This window comes from Trichosurus vulpecula, chromosome 6, assembly GCF_011100635.1.
Source record: "Trichosurus vulpecula isolate mTriVul1 chromosome 6, mTriVul1.pri, whole genome shotgun sequence".
Lineage (NCBI taxonomy): Eukaryota > Metazoa > Chordata > Mammalia > Diprotodontia > Phalangeridae > Trichosurus > Trichosurus vulpecula.
Window position 1 is genome coordinate 68,856,765 of NC_050578.1, and position 13,440 is coordinate 68,870,204.

The 13,440-nt window shown below is 36.1% G+C and overlaps 1 protein-coding gene across 2 annotated transcripts in view; it reads left to right on the top strand.

The window, feature by feature from the left end:
* The window catches only part of ABCG2 (ATP binding cassette subfamily G member 2 (Junior blood group)), an 83,434-nt gene extending 72,237 nt beyond the window's left edge, over positions 1-11,197 (top strand). For both annotated transcript variants that reach the window (XM_036763408.1, XM_036763407.1), the window contains 4 exons: positions 1,947-2,101; positions 2,989-3,078; positions 8,548-8,633; positions 10,604-11,197. In XM_036763408.1, coding sequence (XP_036619303.1) covers positions 1,947-2,101; positions 2,989-3,078; positions 8,548-8,633; positions 10,604-10,751 — 479 coding nt within the window. In that variant the 3' untranslated portion in view covers positions 10,752-11,197. The remainder of the gene's footprint in view (positions 1-1,946; positions 2,102-2,988; positions 3,079-8,547; positions 8,634-10,603) is intronic.
* Positions 11,198-13,440: the final 2,243 nt, after the last annotated feature.

Sequence of the window (13,440 nt, forward strand, 5' to 3'; positions counted from 1 at the left end):
TTTGATTTTTAAGGAAACCATTAAAGTCCTACTTGTTTAGATTAGTTGTCTATCAGATAATTAATGTGAATTAATGTGACCTTATTACTAGGTTTTCGCTCTTAGAGACTTGAGTTATCATAGTCTAGTAGATGTTAAAAACATAATTAATAGTCATTTAATGAAGAACACGTCAGTTTATGTTCTTTTTCAGTTAAACAGAACAAATAAAAGCAAGCATATATTAAGTATATACTATATGCAAGACATTTTCCTAGGTATGGGTGATAAAGCATCTTAATCATCATTATCTACTCTCCCAAAATCTATAAACCAGCCAAATTCTAGGCCTTTCATTGTACCTAGTCATCCGCTTTGTGGCGCACACTGGATGGATCTGGAGTCAGGAAGACTAATTTTCCTGAGTTCAAATCTGGCCTCTGACACTTGTGAAGTTGTTTGATCCTGGGCAAGGCCCTTAACCCTGTTTACCTCAGTTTCCTCATCTGTAAAGTGAGCTGGAGAAGGAAATGGCAAACCCCACTACAGTATCTTTGCCAAGAAAACCCCAAATGGGGTCACAAAGAATTGAACACAACTAAAAATGACTGAACAAAGGCATTTAATAAATACTTGCTGATTGATAAGGATATTGTGTTTTAAAATTGGTTACCACGTAGTGGTTTTAGCCCTTAATAGTTTGGATGGCCACATTTAGACTTTTTGGATATCCCAGGCCTGCATTCTAGGCCTTTCCCAGTTCCCGGGGTACTAGGAAATTGGGACTAAACCTTGCTGTGGGTGGAGCAAAAAAAAGTCACGAGGTATTTAGGGAAACAGTTGGGAGATGCTTCATAATCACTTTCCCAATTCCATGTTCATCCTAGGAGTTTTTATTTTGCCGGTAAGACTTTGATCTCTGGCAACTCACTTTCAGGGATGGGAATAGTTTACTAGAGGAACGTTTTGTTAGTCAGTCCTTGAATTTTTTGGTAGAGCATGTGGGAAGATATAAAGAAAGACAACTTTCTGGTGCTTATACATGTACTTGATATGAGTAAGAGAAGATAAACACGAAAAGATATATTACCAAGATAGCATGTTGTATTTGATAAAAAGTCAGCAATTGACAAATATGCCAAGGCACAAATGATATGGAATGTAAGTTCTCTGAAAGAAGAGGCAAAAGCCAGAAGAAAAATAGATTTCTGCTTTCTATCCCTGGCCTTTGCACAGAGTAGGTAGGGTTGTTATTGTTTGGCCTTCATTCTGGAAGAGGACCATGACATCAGGAAATTGATGCCGTGACCTGCAAGTGAATTGGATTTAGGTGAGGGAGGGCTGTGCAAAGTCACCAGCCTCACTTTCCTCCTCCAGAGCCATCTGGGTCCAGTGGCAAGATATAGATCAGGATGACTGGAGATGGCCCAAGTAGGCACTTAATAAATGCTTGTTGATGGATTAGAACTATGAGATGTGATTTCCATCTCTGGCTTTTTTTTTTTTTACTAAATCATATATAATCTGGACAAATTAGTGAAACCCATGGGCCCTCAGTGTCTTCAGCTGTAAAGTAAGGGGATCCTATTAAATGATCTTCCATAACAGTAAAAATGGGCATTTATGTAACTTTTTGATCCTTATAACATTCTTGTGAGATGAGATACTATAGAGATCATTGTTCCTATTTTACAGATAAGAAAAGTGAGGCTTAGATTGATTAAATGATGTACCTTTAGTCACTTAGCTGGTAAATGTGTCAATTATAAAGTTCTTATCTGAGAATGAAGACAAGGATAGGAGTCTCTTTTTAATATAATGTAATATAACATAACATAACATAACATATAATATCATGTTATTATATTTTATCGTATTTTAGCTTAATATTTTATAATATCCTGTCTCAAAAACACAATGTTGCAAATACTGGATTGTCATCTTGTTTTATTTTTTCCCATGCTAAGGACTGAAACCGGAAGTGGGGGCCTTCTTCATCATGATGTTCACTCTGTTGATGGTGGCCTATACCGCCAGTTCTATGGTTCTGGCACTTGCTGCAGGGCAGAGTGTGGTTTCTGTGGCCAATATCATCACAACCATCGCATTTGTTTTCATGATGGTGAGTGAGAACCTTTATTTCATGACTGTTTTTTTTTCTGTTGTTTCTTCAGTTACATAAAAGCTGATTCTTCTTTTTTCTTTTTTTTTTTTTTTTGGAGTGGGTAAGGCAGGGCAATTGGGGTTAAGTGACTTGCCCAAAGTCACACAGCTAGTAAGTGTGTCAAGTGTCTGAGCAAGATTTGAACTCAGGTTCTCCTAACTCCAGGGCCGGTGCTCCACTCACTGCGCCACCGAGCTGCCCCAGAACCTGATTCTTGAACAGTAGCATAGAGAGAAGGGGAAGATTGGCTCCTTCAGGGCCGATTTTAGAGTAGGCCATTCCCTTCACTCCTCCCATCTCCGACTTTTTACTGTAAAGAATAGATATAATCAATGGTGTTCTGCCTTAGAGAGTTGCCTCTGACACCAGGATGCAGGGCTTGAAAAATGTTGCCTAGATTCCAAGATATTCCAAGTGCCTTCCAGTGCCTTTACAAATGACCTTTAAAAGGACAGAAATTCAGCTTATTTCATGCAGGCAGGGTTTATCTGAGCAGTTCAATTGCGTGGAAATACTAAGATGCATAATGGATTGATTAGAATAGCTGGGAACAAGTATTATTTGTCTTCCTCTTTTTTTGAACCAATCAGGGTTAAGTGGCTTGCCCAGAGTCTCACAGCTAGTAAGTATCTGAGGTCGAATTAGGACTAGGTCCTCCTGACTCTACAGCTGGTGTTCTAGCCGCTGTGCCACCTGGCTGCCCCATCATTAGTCTTTAACTGCAAATATTAGGACATGACCTGATAAAGAGGAGATGGGACCCGTTCCCTAGAAAAAGACAGCTAAGTTTCTGAAATCTGTTGCCTGTGACATTTGCCTAAAAGCTGCGACTATTCTTTTTGTAGATATTTGCAGGGTTGTTAGTAAATCTCCCAACCGTTGTGTCCTGGCTTTCATGGCTCAAGTACTTCAGCATTCCTCGATACGGTTATACAGTAAGTATTTCCTTTGTTCTGTGTTATAACTGAGATCCTGACCCGATTATAGGAAATCTGAAACTAGGAAGTCATGTTGACAACAGATAAAAATCACCTTCTGTTCTCTATGGAATCAGACTCTTTATTTACATTTTTATGAGATTTGTGTTAAGAAAGTGAGGAGTTTAACACAAAAGAGTCCCATAGTCAATGGTGCTTTGCCTGATGGACCTTGATCCTGCAGATTGTCAGGGTGGAAAAGGTTGACTTGTTGCTTTTCAAACCTACAAAGACTGGGAAGCCCAGTGTATTTTAAAATCAGTATTCATGGATCAAAGAAAAAGGAAAAAGACCTATATTACAAAAATATTTATAGCAACTTTTTTGTGGTGGTAAAGAATTGGAAATTGAGGGGATGCCCATCAATTTGGGAATGGCTGAACAAGTTGTGATATGTGATTGTGATAGAATACTACTGTGCCATGAGAAATGATGAGGAGAATGGTTTCAGAAAAACCTTGGGAGACTTAGAGGAACTGATGCAAAGTGAAACGAGTAGAACCAGGAGAACATTTTATAAAATCTGTTTTTTAATTTCTTTCATTAAATGTTTCCCTAATACATTTAAAAATATTTTTAGCATTAGATTTTTAAAATTTGAATTCCAAATTTTCTCCTTCCCTTCCAACCTTCCCCCACTCATTGAGAAGACAGGCAATAAGATGTCAATTATAGATAAGAAGTCATGTAAAACATTTCCATATTAGCCATGCTATAAAAGAAAACACACAAAGAGAAAAATACAATGCAAAAGTATACTTTATTGAATGTAATTTTATTGCATTGTGGTCTTAAAGGGGTTCACTTAATATTTCTGCTTTTCTGTGTTTGTGAAGCATTTATATTTTAATGGTCAATTTTTGTGAAGGTGCTGTGTACAGCTGAGTAAAAAGGTATACTCCTTTTTATTCTCATTCAGTTTTCTCCAGAAGTCTATCATTTCTTACTTTTCTAAAATTCTGTTCATCTCTTTAGCATAGTTCTTGTTTATTTTATGGTTATTAGATTTATCTAGCTCTGAGAGGGGCAAGTTGAAGTCCTCCACTAGTACAGTTTTACTGTATTTTTCCTCCTGGAATTAATTTAACTTTTCCTTTAAGAATTTGAATGTTACACTGTTTGGCATATATATGTTTAATATTGTTACTGCCTCATTGTCTCTGGTGCCTTTTAGCAAGGTGTAGTTTCCTTGCTCATATCTTTTGATTAGAACTATTTTTCCTTTTGCTTTGTCTGAAATCATGATCCCTACCTCTGCCTTTCTTATTTCAGCTAAAGCATAACAGATTCTGCTCCAGCCCTTTATTTTAGGTCTATGTGTATCTTTCTATTTCAAGTGTGTTTCTTGGAAAAAACATATTATTGGATTCTGGTTTCTGATCCCTTCTGCTATCTGCTTCTGTTTTATGAGTGAATTTAATCCATTCACAGTTGTGATTGCTAACTCTGCATTTCCCTGCATCCTATTTTCTTCATTGTATCCTTCTGTCTTTCTTTTTGTCCTGTCCCTCCTCTAAAGTTTATGTTGCTTCTGACCACTGCCGTCCTTTATCTACCCTTCCTTTTATTACCCCTCCTTTCTCTTATCACCTTCCCCTCCTCTTCTCTGTTGGGAAAGATAGATTTCTATACCCAATTGAGTATGTACATATATTTTTCCATTATTGAACTAATTTAGAGGAGAGCAAGGTTCAAATGTCCACCTTCTCCCACCCCCCACATTTTCCCCTCCACCATAAAAGATCTTCTCTGTGCTCCTCTTTTGTGTAATTTTCCCCATTTTTTCCCTCCTTCCACCTTCCCCTAGTACATCCCTCTTTCTCGCTTCATTTTTTTTAAATCATCCCAACATAATTGAGTCACTTCTGTGCCCTTTTGTCTATGTAGGCTCCTTCTAACTGCCCTAAAAATGGTAAGGTTCTTAAGAATTATATGTATCACCTTTCTATATAGGAATGTAAACAGTTTAGCCTTATTAAGTCTTTTTTTAATTTCTCTTTCATGTTTAACTTTTTGTGCTTCTATCAAAACTTATATTTGAATGTCAAAATTTCTATTTTGCTCTGGTCTTTTCATCAGGAATGCTTGAAATTCATTTATTTAATTAAATATAATTTATCCCCTGAGTAATTATACTCAATTTTCCTGGATAGGTGATTCTTGATCGTAATCCTAGCTCCTTTGCCTTCCAGAATATCATATTCCAAGCCCTCTGATCTTTAATGTAGAAGCTGCAAAATCTTGTGTCTTCCTGACTGTGGCACCATGATATTTGAACTGTTTCTTTCTGGCTGCGTATACTATTTTCTCCTTGACCTGGGAGCTCTGGAATTGACTATAATATTCCTGGGAGCTTTCGTTGTGGGATCTCTTTCAGGAGGTGATTGGTGGATTCTTTGAATTTCCATTTTTACCCTGTGCTAGTATTGGATGCAGGACTGGATGATTTTTGGCAACTCCATTGCCTATAGTCACGTCCAAGGCACATTTTATGGGCAAAGTCACAAGGAAGTAGGGGCCCTGAGGAGCAATATTACTTGCAGATAAGAGTGGCAGCAGAAAAATTGGGTAAATTTAAGTCAAATGGAAGAATACTTAAAAATATAAACTGCCCAGATTAACAGTAGAGGAAATAGGATATATAGATGAACCTTTTTTTAGAAAAAGAAATTGAACAGGCCATGAATGACCTTCCTAAGAAAAAAGTATAAGGCCGAGATGGATTTACAAATGAATTCTACCAAACATTTAAAGATCAACTAATTCCAACATTAAATAAATTATTTGAAATAATAGGCAAAGAAGGGATCCTACCAACTTCTTTTATGAAACAAATATGGTACTAAACAAAGAAAATTATAGACCAATTTCATTAATGAATATGAATGCAAAGAGCCTAAATAAAATACTAGCTAGGATAAATACAATAATATATCGCAAAAATTATACATTGGGACCAAGTGGGATTTATACCAGGCATGCAAGGACGATTTAATGTGAGGAAAACTATTAAGATAATTGATTATATCAGGAACAAAAGTAACAAAAATTGTATGATTATATCAGTAGATGCAAAAAAAAAAAGCTTTTGACAAAATACAACACTCATTCCTATTAAAAACCCTTGAAAGCATAGGTATAAGTGGATTTTTTTTCCTTAAAATGATAAGAAGCATCTACCTTAAACCATCAGCAAGCATTGTTTGTAATGGAGATAAAATAAAAGCCTGCCTAATAAGATTAAGAATGAAATGAGGATGCCCATTATCACCAATAATGTTCAATATTGTATTAGAAATGCTAGCAATAGCAGTAAAATAAAAAAAATGGAAAGAATCAGAATGGTCAGTGAGGTAATAAAACTGCCTTTTTGCAGAAGAGATGGTCTATTTGGAAAATCCTAGAAATTCTAAAAAGCCTATTAGAGGCAAATAATTTTAGCAGAGTAGGGGGATATAAAACCCACAAAAATCATCATCATTTCTATATATCACCAACAAAATCTGCAAGAAGAGATAGTAAGATTTCAAAATTAAAATAATTATGGAGAACATGAACTATCTGGAATATACCTGCCAAGACAAACCCAGGAACTACATGAACATAATTATAAAATACTATTCATACAAATAAAATCAGATTTAAATAATTGGAGAAATATTAATTGTTCATAGATGGGCAGAACTAATATAATAAAAATGACAATTCCACCTAAATTAATCTACTTGTTCAATGCCATCCCATTTAAATTACCAAAAAAAAAAATTTTACTGAGCTAGGGAAAAATAATAAAATTCATTTGGAAGAACAAAAGGTCAAGAGTGTCAAAGGAATTGATGAAAAAAATGTAAAGGAAAGAAGTCTAGCTGTACTATATCTTAAACTATTATAAGGTAGTAATTATCAAAACTATCTGGCACTGGCTGAAAAATAGAAACATGGATCAGTGGTACAGAGTAATGTACAATACACAGTGCAAAACGATTAATCTTGTGTTTGACAGATACAAAGATTTAAGTTTTGGGGATACAAATTTACTATTTGGTAAAAAAAAAATATTGTTGGGAAAACTAAAAAGCATTATGACAGAAACTGGGAATAGACCAATATCTTAGACCATTTACCAAGATAATGTCAAAATGAATACATGGCTTAAGTATAAAGGGAGTTGTTACAAATAAATTAGAACATGGAACATATTACTGATCAGGCTCATGGATAGGAGAAGAATTTATGAATAAATAGGAGATAGAATTGTGAGATATAAATGGATAATTTTGATTATATTAAATCAAAAAGATTTTGTATAAATAAAACCAAAAGAGCCAAAATTAGAAGGAAAGCAGAAAATTGGGAATTTTTAGTTGGTTTCTCAGATAAAGGTCTTATGTCTCAAATATATAGAGAACTTTGTCAAATTTACAAGAATATAGGTCATTCCCCAATCAATAATTGATCAAAAGATATGAACAGGCAGTTTTTGGATGAAGTAATCAAGGTTATATGTAGTCATGAAAACGTGTTCTAGATCACTATTGATTAGAGAGATGTAAATTAAAACAACCTTGAGATATCATCTCACATCTCTCAGCTTGGCTAAAATAATGAAAGGGGAAAATGACAAATATTGGAGGGGATGTGGAAAGATTGGAACACTAATACGTGGTTGGTGGAACTGTGCACTGTCCTGATATTTTGCAGAGCAATCTGGAATTATTCCCAAAAGAGTTATAAAACTTTATAACCCTTTGACCCAACCACGCCACTGTTAGGTCTGTTTCCCAGTATGTTCAAGGGAAAAGAAAAAGAATTACGTGTCCTAAGATATTTATAGCAGCTCACTTTGTGGTGGCAAAAAACTGGAAATTGAGGGGATACAAATCAATTAGGGAATGACTAAACAAACTATGGTATATGATCGTGATGGAATACTACTGTGCTGTAGTTGATTTTAGAAAAAACATGGAATAACTTGTGTGAAATAATATGAGTGAGATGAGCAGATCCAATAGAACATTAGACACAGTAACAACAATATTGTTTGAAGAATAGCTGAACAACCAAGCTAGTCTCAGTATTATAAATATTCAAATTAGCTACAAAAGGCCTATAAAGGAAGATGCTATCCACTCCTAGAGATAGAACGGAAGTATGCATAGTATGGTTTTATATATGTGTATATGCATGTGTGTGTGTGTGGGCGCGTGCGAGATAGAGAAATAGTGGCCTTCTCTAGTGTAAGGTTGGGAGAAGGGAGGGAAACAGCTTGGAACTTAAAGTATAACAAAAATATATAACAATTTTTAAATGAGCGTTAAAAGAAAAAAATTAATACTCATGGTTAAAAATATGGAAAATATGAAGATAATAATTTGAAAATATTGAATCTTAAGACTGTTTTAACCATTTCTTTTTCTAATGTCATAGGCTCTGCAACATAATGAATTTCTCGGCCTAAACTTTTGTCCTAACCTGAACACAACCGTTTCGAACAGTACTTGTGAATATGCAGTGTAAGTTTGTGTGCAAATTGCCATTATAGCTCCCTTTTCCAAAGTCTAAATCTCATCTGAGTTTTCTTAGTAAAAAAAAATTTCCTTTTTTTAGTGAGGTTTAACTTTTTAAGGACTTTGTATTTGATTAAATAACTTGCAACACGTGATGTTTATTGATTACCTGTAGCATTTTAGTTATGTAAAGGACACATAGGCATATCCAAGATACTCCCTTTCTAGCAGTTAATTCACTGATCAGAAGAGAGGGCCATAGCCACAACGGGATGTTGAGTGAAAAATTGCTTGCTGATGCTGCTAACCTAGTGTACTGTTAGATGAACTGGTTGATCTTTCAGGATGCATTTTTTTAAGCACCTACTTTTGCTAAACAAAAGAGAAAGAGTCCCTAAGAGCATGGAGATGATATAATAATAGCTAATATTTCAATAGTACTTACTATGTGCCTTCCACTTTACTAAGTGCTTTACAATTATTACCTTATTTGATCCTCTCACCAAACCCTGCAAGGTAGGGGCTGTCGTTATTTCCATTTTTCCAGTGAGGAAACTGAGGCAGACGGAGGTTGATTGACTTGGCAAGGGTCCCACAGCTAGTAAGTGTGTAACTCAGGTCTTCCTGTGTGCTCCTGTGTGCTTCCCAGTGCTCTATACACTGTGCCATCTAGCTGCCTATGCGCATACATATAAGTATGTACACGATAAAGATAAAGTGATTGGTTGGGGTCCAAGAGCAGCTAGGGGGAATCTGAGAAGACTTACTACAGGAGATGATAATGTAGTTGATGCCGAAGATGTAGGTTTGAAATGTGCTGTGGGATTGGGATGCTGTTCACTTATGGATTTCTGAGTCTTGTTTCCTTGTCCATAAGATTCAGATAATCCTTCAAGGTTAATTGTAAGGATTAAATAAGGAAATAGGTGTAAAATTTTACCAATGACAAACCACTGTGTTAGTATGAGGTTTTATTTTAAATTATCATCACATATTGAACATGAACCCTTGTAAGTCTTTATGTGTACGTTGTGACTTGAGTTTCTTTATTACAGGGATAGCTTGCTGTGTAGAGAAGAGCAATATTATATATCTGCAAATGAACGGGATGTAAAATCCAAATATACCGATAAAATATCAAAATAAAAACATTTTAAAAGGTCAATGAAATGTGAAGGGAAAAATATTTAGAGCTAGAAGGGGCATTAGAGATTAACCCTTCTAATGTGGACATATTGATGTGGCCAGCTTTCTAGAAAGTACGATCTTTAAGACATTTGTAAAAATTTAATAATGGAAGAGAAACTAAGGGAAGTATGGGGAGAAAAGACTATATTTGTAATTATCTTTGAAAATGTTTGCATTGATCAGGCATGGTGACACATGCCTGTGATCCATGTTACTGGAGGGGCTAAAGCTATTGGATCTCTTGAACTCAGGTATTCTGAGCTATAATGGGTGGAGCCAATCAGGTCTTCTCACTACGTTTAGCTTCAATATGATGAGCCCCTGAAAATGGGGTGGATGGATGGGGAACCAGCCAACGCTGGAGTAGGTCCGGTATTCTGTGCCTATCCACTGTGATTTCAGGCCTATGAGTGGCTACTGTTCAAACAGCTTAGGTAATATAGGGAGACCTGGTCTTGAAAAAAAAATGGGCTAATTTTCATCCTCGGTTAAGTTTTTTAACTTTCTTAGTGTATAATTCCACTAGATCAAGGGGAACTTGATTTTTAAAAAATCTTAATTTATCGCAAATAAAACATTGTGTTCTTCAGTTTCCTGGTTGAAGACTAGGTTATAAACACACAATCATTGGAGTTTTATTATTTGGGTGACAACAGGCATTTCCTCAGGTTTTATTTGAATTGGATATTGACTTCACTGACCTCGTTCTGCATGTTAAGCAGTAATGAAGCCAAAGGTATTGCTGCCAGAGTGACTTAAAGCCTTTTCCTGTTGATTTTGGGTTTCAGGTGCTCTGGAGAAGACTATCTGAGAAACCAAGGCATTGACCTGTCTCCTTGGGGCTTATGGCAGAACCATGTTGCCTTAGCCTGCATGACCATCATCTTCCTTACCATAGCCTACCTGAGATTGTTGTTTGTGAAGAAGTTTTCGTAAAACACTGTGAGATTAGATGTGATTCAGCCTCACAAAACATTTCTGATTATTGTAAAATATTCATTGTTTTAGCTTTTATTGTTGAAGAATTACTCCCAGTTAAATCGGATTTATTTTACTGTGATTAACTACTACATTTCCACAGGTTATGTTTGCTATCAAGCCGTTATAAAAGTAAGGTTCACAAAATACTAATATCCAAAAGAAACAGCAGCATAAGCTAATGGTATTGTATATACTTCTCTGCTTATACTCTGTAAGTTCATAGAAAAGACACTATGTATAACTCATTGATCTGGCACTGATCAGGAAATGATAACTAATAAGTATTTACACTACTGTAATAGGAACTCTGAAATGTCTTGAGACTTTATGTTGTATATGTTTGAACTTGTTATGACAATGGACCAAAATCATTGCCTCTTAATAAACTTATTAAACTAGAACTTACTTGATTTTTTTTTTCTGGAGCCATAGTATCTGAAGAACCTGTACAAAAGAAGTCGCGTTGTGGAAGAGATTGGAACCAAAAGTAGAAGAAGGGGGATCCTAACTCAAGTACTTACTACTTGTGCAAAGCACCTGTAAATCAAGAATTTATTAAGTACCTATTATAAGTCTGACAGGTGCTGCAGATACAAAAATAGAAATGAGATAGCTGTGTTCAATGAATTTCCATCCTATTGGGGGTGGGGAACAATAGGTACACATAGAAGTGGATAGAAGATAAATAAAAGTTTGTTTGCAGGTGGGGAGACAAAGCCACCTGAGGGAGGTGGTGTTTGTACCTTGAAGGAAAGTGGAGATTCCAAAAGGTAGGAGGAAATGTCTTTCATATTTGAGAGATGGCTAGTAACTTAGTAAGGTGTTAGATCATGAAGGCCAGTTTGGCTAAATCATGGAATACATGAAGAGAAATAGCATTGTTATACGCTGTTGTGTCCAGCCATTTCAGGACCTCAGTTATGTATAAGATGAAGGGAGTAGTAGAATAGTGGTTCTCAATAAATGTCCAACAACAGTGGGGAAGTTGACCCTTGCTGGGGTGCTACTAGTTGTTAGGAAAGTACAGTTCATTTAAGGAAGTAATAAGAGAAATGCAAATCAAAACAATCTCGAGGTTTCACCTCACACTCTACAAATTGTCAGAAATGACCAAAAAAAAAATGCAACAGTGGATTGTGGAATAATCAGCCCGCTAATAAATTGGTGGTGGAGCTGTGGAATAGTATAATAATTTTTGGAATTAGGCAAATAAAGTGACTAAAATATCCATTCACTTTGAACTAGAGAGTGTTGCTGAGTTATACTCCCGAGGAAGCCATCAGTAAGGAAAAATAAACTCCAATATATTTATAGCAGCATTTTGTGGGACGGCTAAGATTTGGAAACAAAATCAATTGATGGGCCATCAGTTGTACAATGGCTAAACAGATGGTGGTTTGTTGTTTAGTCATTCAGTTGTGTCTGGCTCTTCATGACCTCATGGACCACAGCATGCCAAGCCCTTACATCCTCCACTATCTGTCCAAGTTAATGTTGATTGTTTTCATGATGCTGTTCTATCTGTCTCGTACTCTGCTGTCCTCTTCTTTTGTCTTCAGTTTTTCCCAGCATCAGAATCTTTTCCAATGAGTCTTATTTTCTCATGCGACCAAAACTTTAGCTTTAGTATTTGACCTTCCGGTGAATAGCCTGAATTAATTTCTCTTAAGTATTGATTATTGATTTGATCTTGCTGTCAAAAGTCTTCTCCAGCATCACAATTTGAAAGCATTGATTCTGTGGCACTTGGCTTTCCTTATAGTCCAACTCTCACAGCCATACTTTGCTACTGGAAAAACCTTAGCTTTGACCGTATGGATCTTTGTCATCAAGGTGATGTCTCTGCTTTTTAGTATGCTGTTTAGATTTGCCATAGCTTTCCTCCTAAGGAGCAAGCGCCTTTTAATTTCATGCCTGTAGTCGCTGTCTGCAGTGATCTTTGAGTCTAAGAGTATAAAATCTGACACTACTTCCATTTATTTTCCCTCTATTTGTTCTGTGGTACATGATTGTAACGGAATGTTATTTGCTGTAAGAAATGATGTGTGATGAACATAGAATGATCTGTGTGAACTGATACAGAATGAAGTAAGCAGAGCCATGAAAACAATATACACAGCGATTAAGTATCAAGCAAGACTTGAATGAAGAGAGATGAGAAGACATCCCCAACCTACCCATTCTGGAGGGGGAGGGCCACACGTGTTACACATTGATCATATCTTTCAGATCTTTTCAGTATCAACCAGTTGTGCTGGGACTTTTTTTCTATCTAAAAAGATACTATTTGTCATATAGGACAGCACTCAAATGGGAAGGTATAACTGGGATGCCCGTGTTGATATGTGAAACAGAATATATCAATAAAAACCTTTTTTTTAAATGATGCCTTTTTCTCCTGTCATACTGTAACAGCTGCTGAGCTCAGTGTGACTTGTGCCCCCTAAAGAAAATGCCTTCAGAATGAATCACTTATATTTAAATTTTTTTCCCCATAAACTTTGTAGCGCCTCCGGGGAAAATTGCTTTTCAATGAAAACAACAACCTGCTGGATGGGGTAGGAATTTGTCTTGGAGCTGCCAGCAGGCTAGTCCAGTAGTCTAACCAGGAGGTGATAAGGACCTGCATCACAGTGGTGACAGT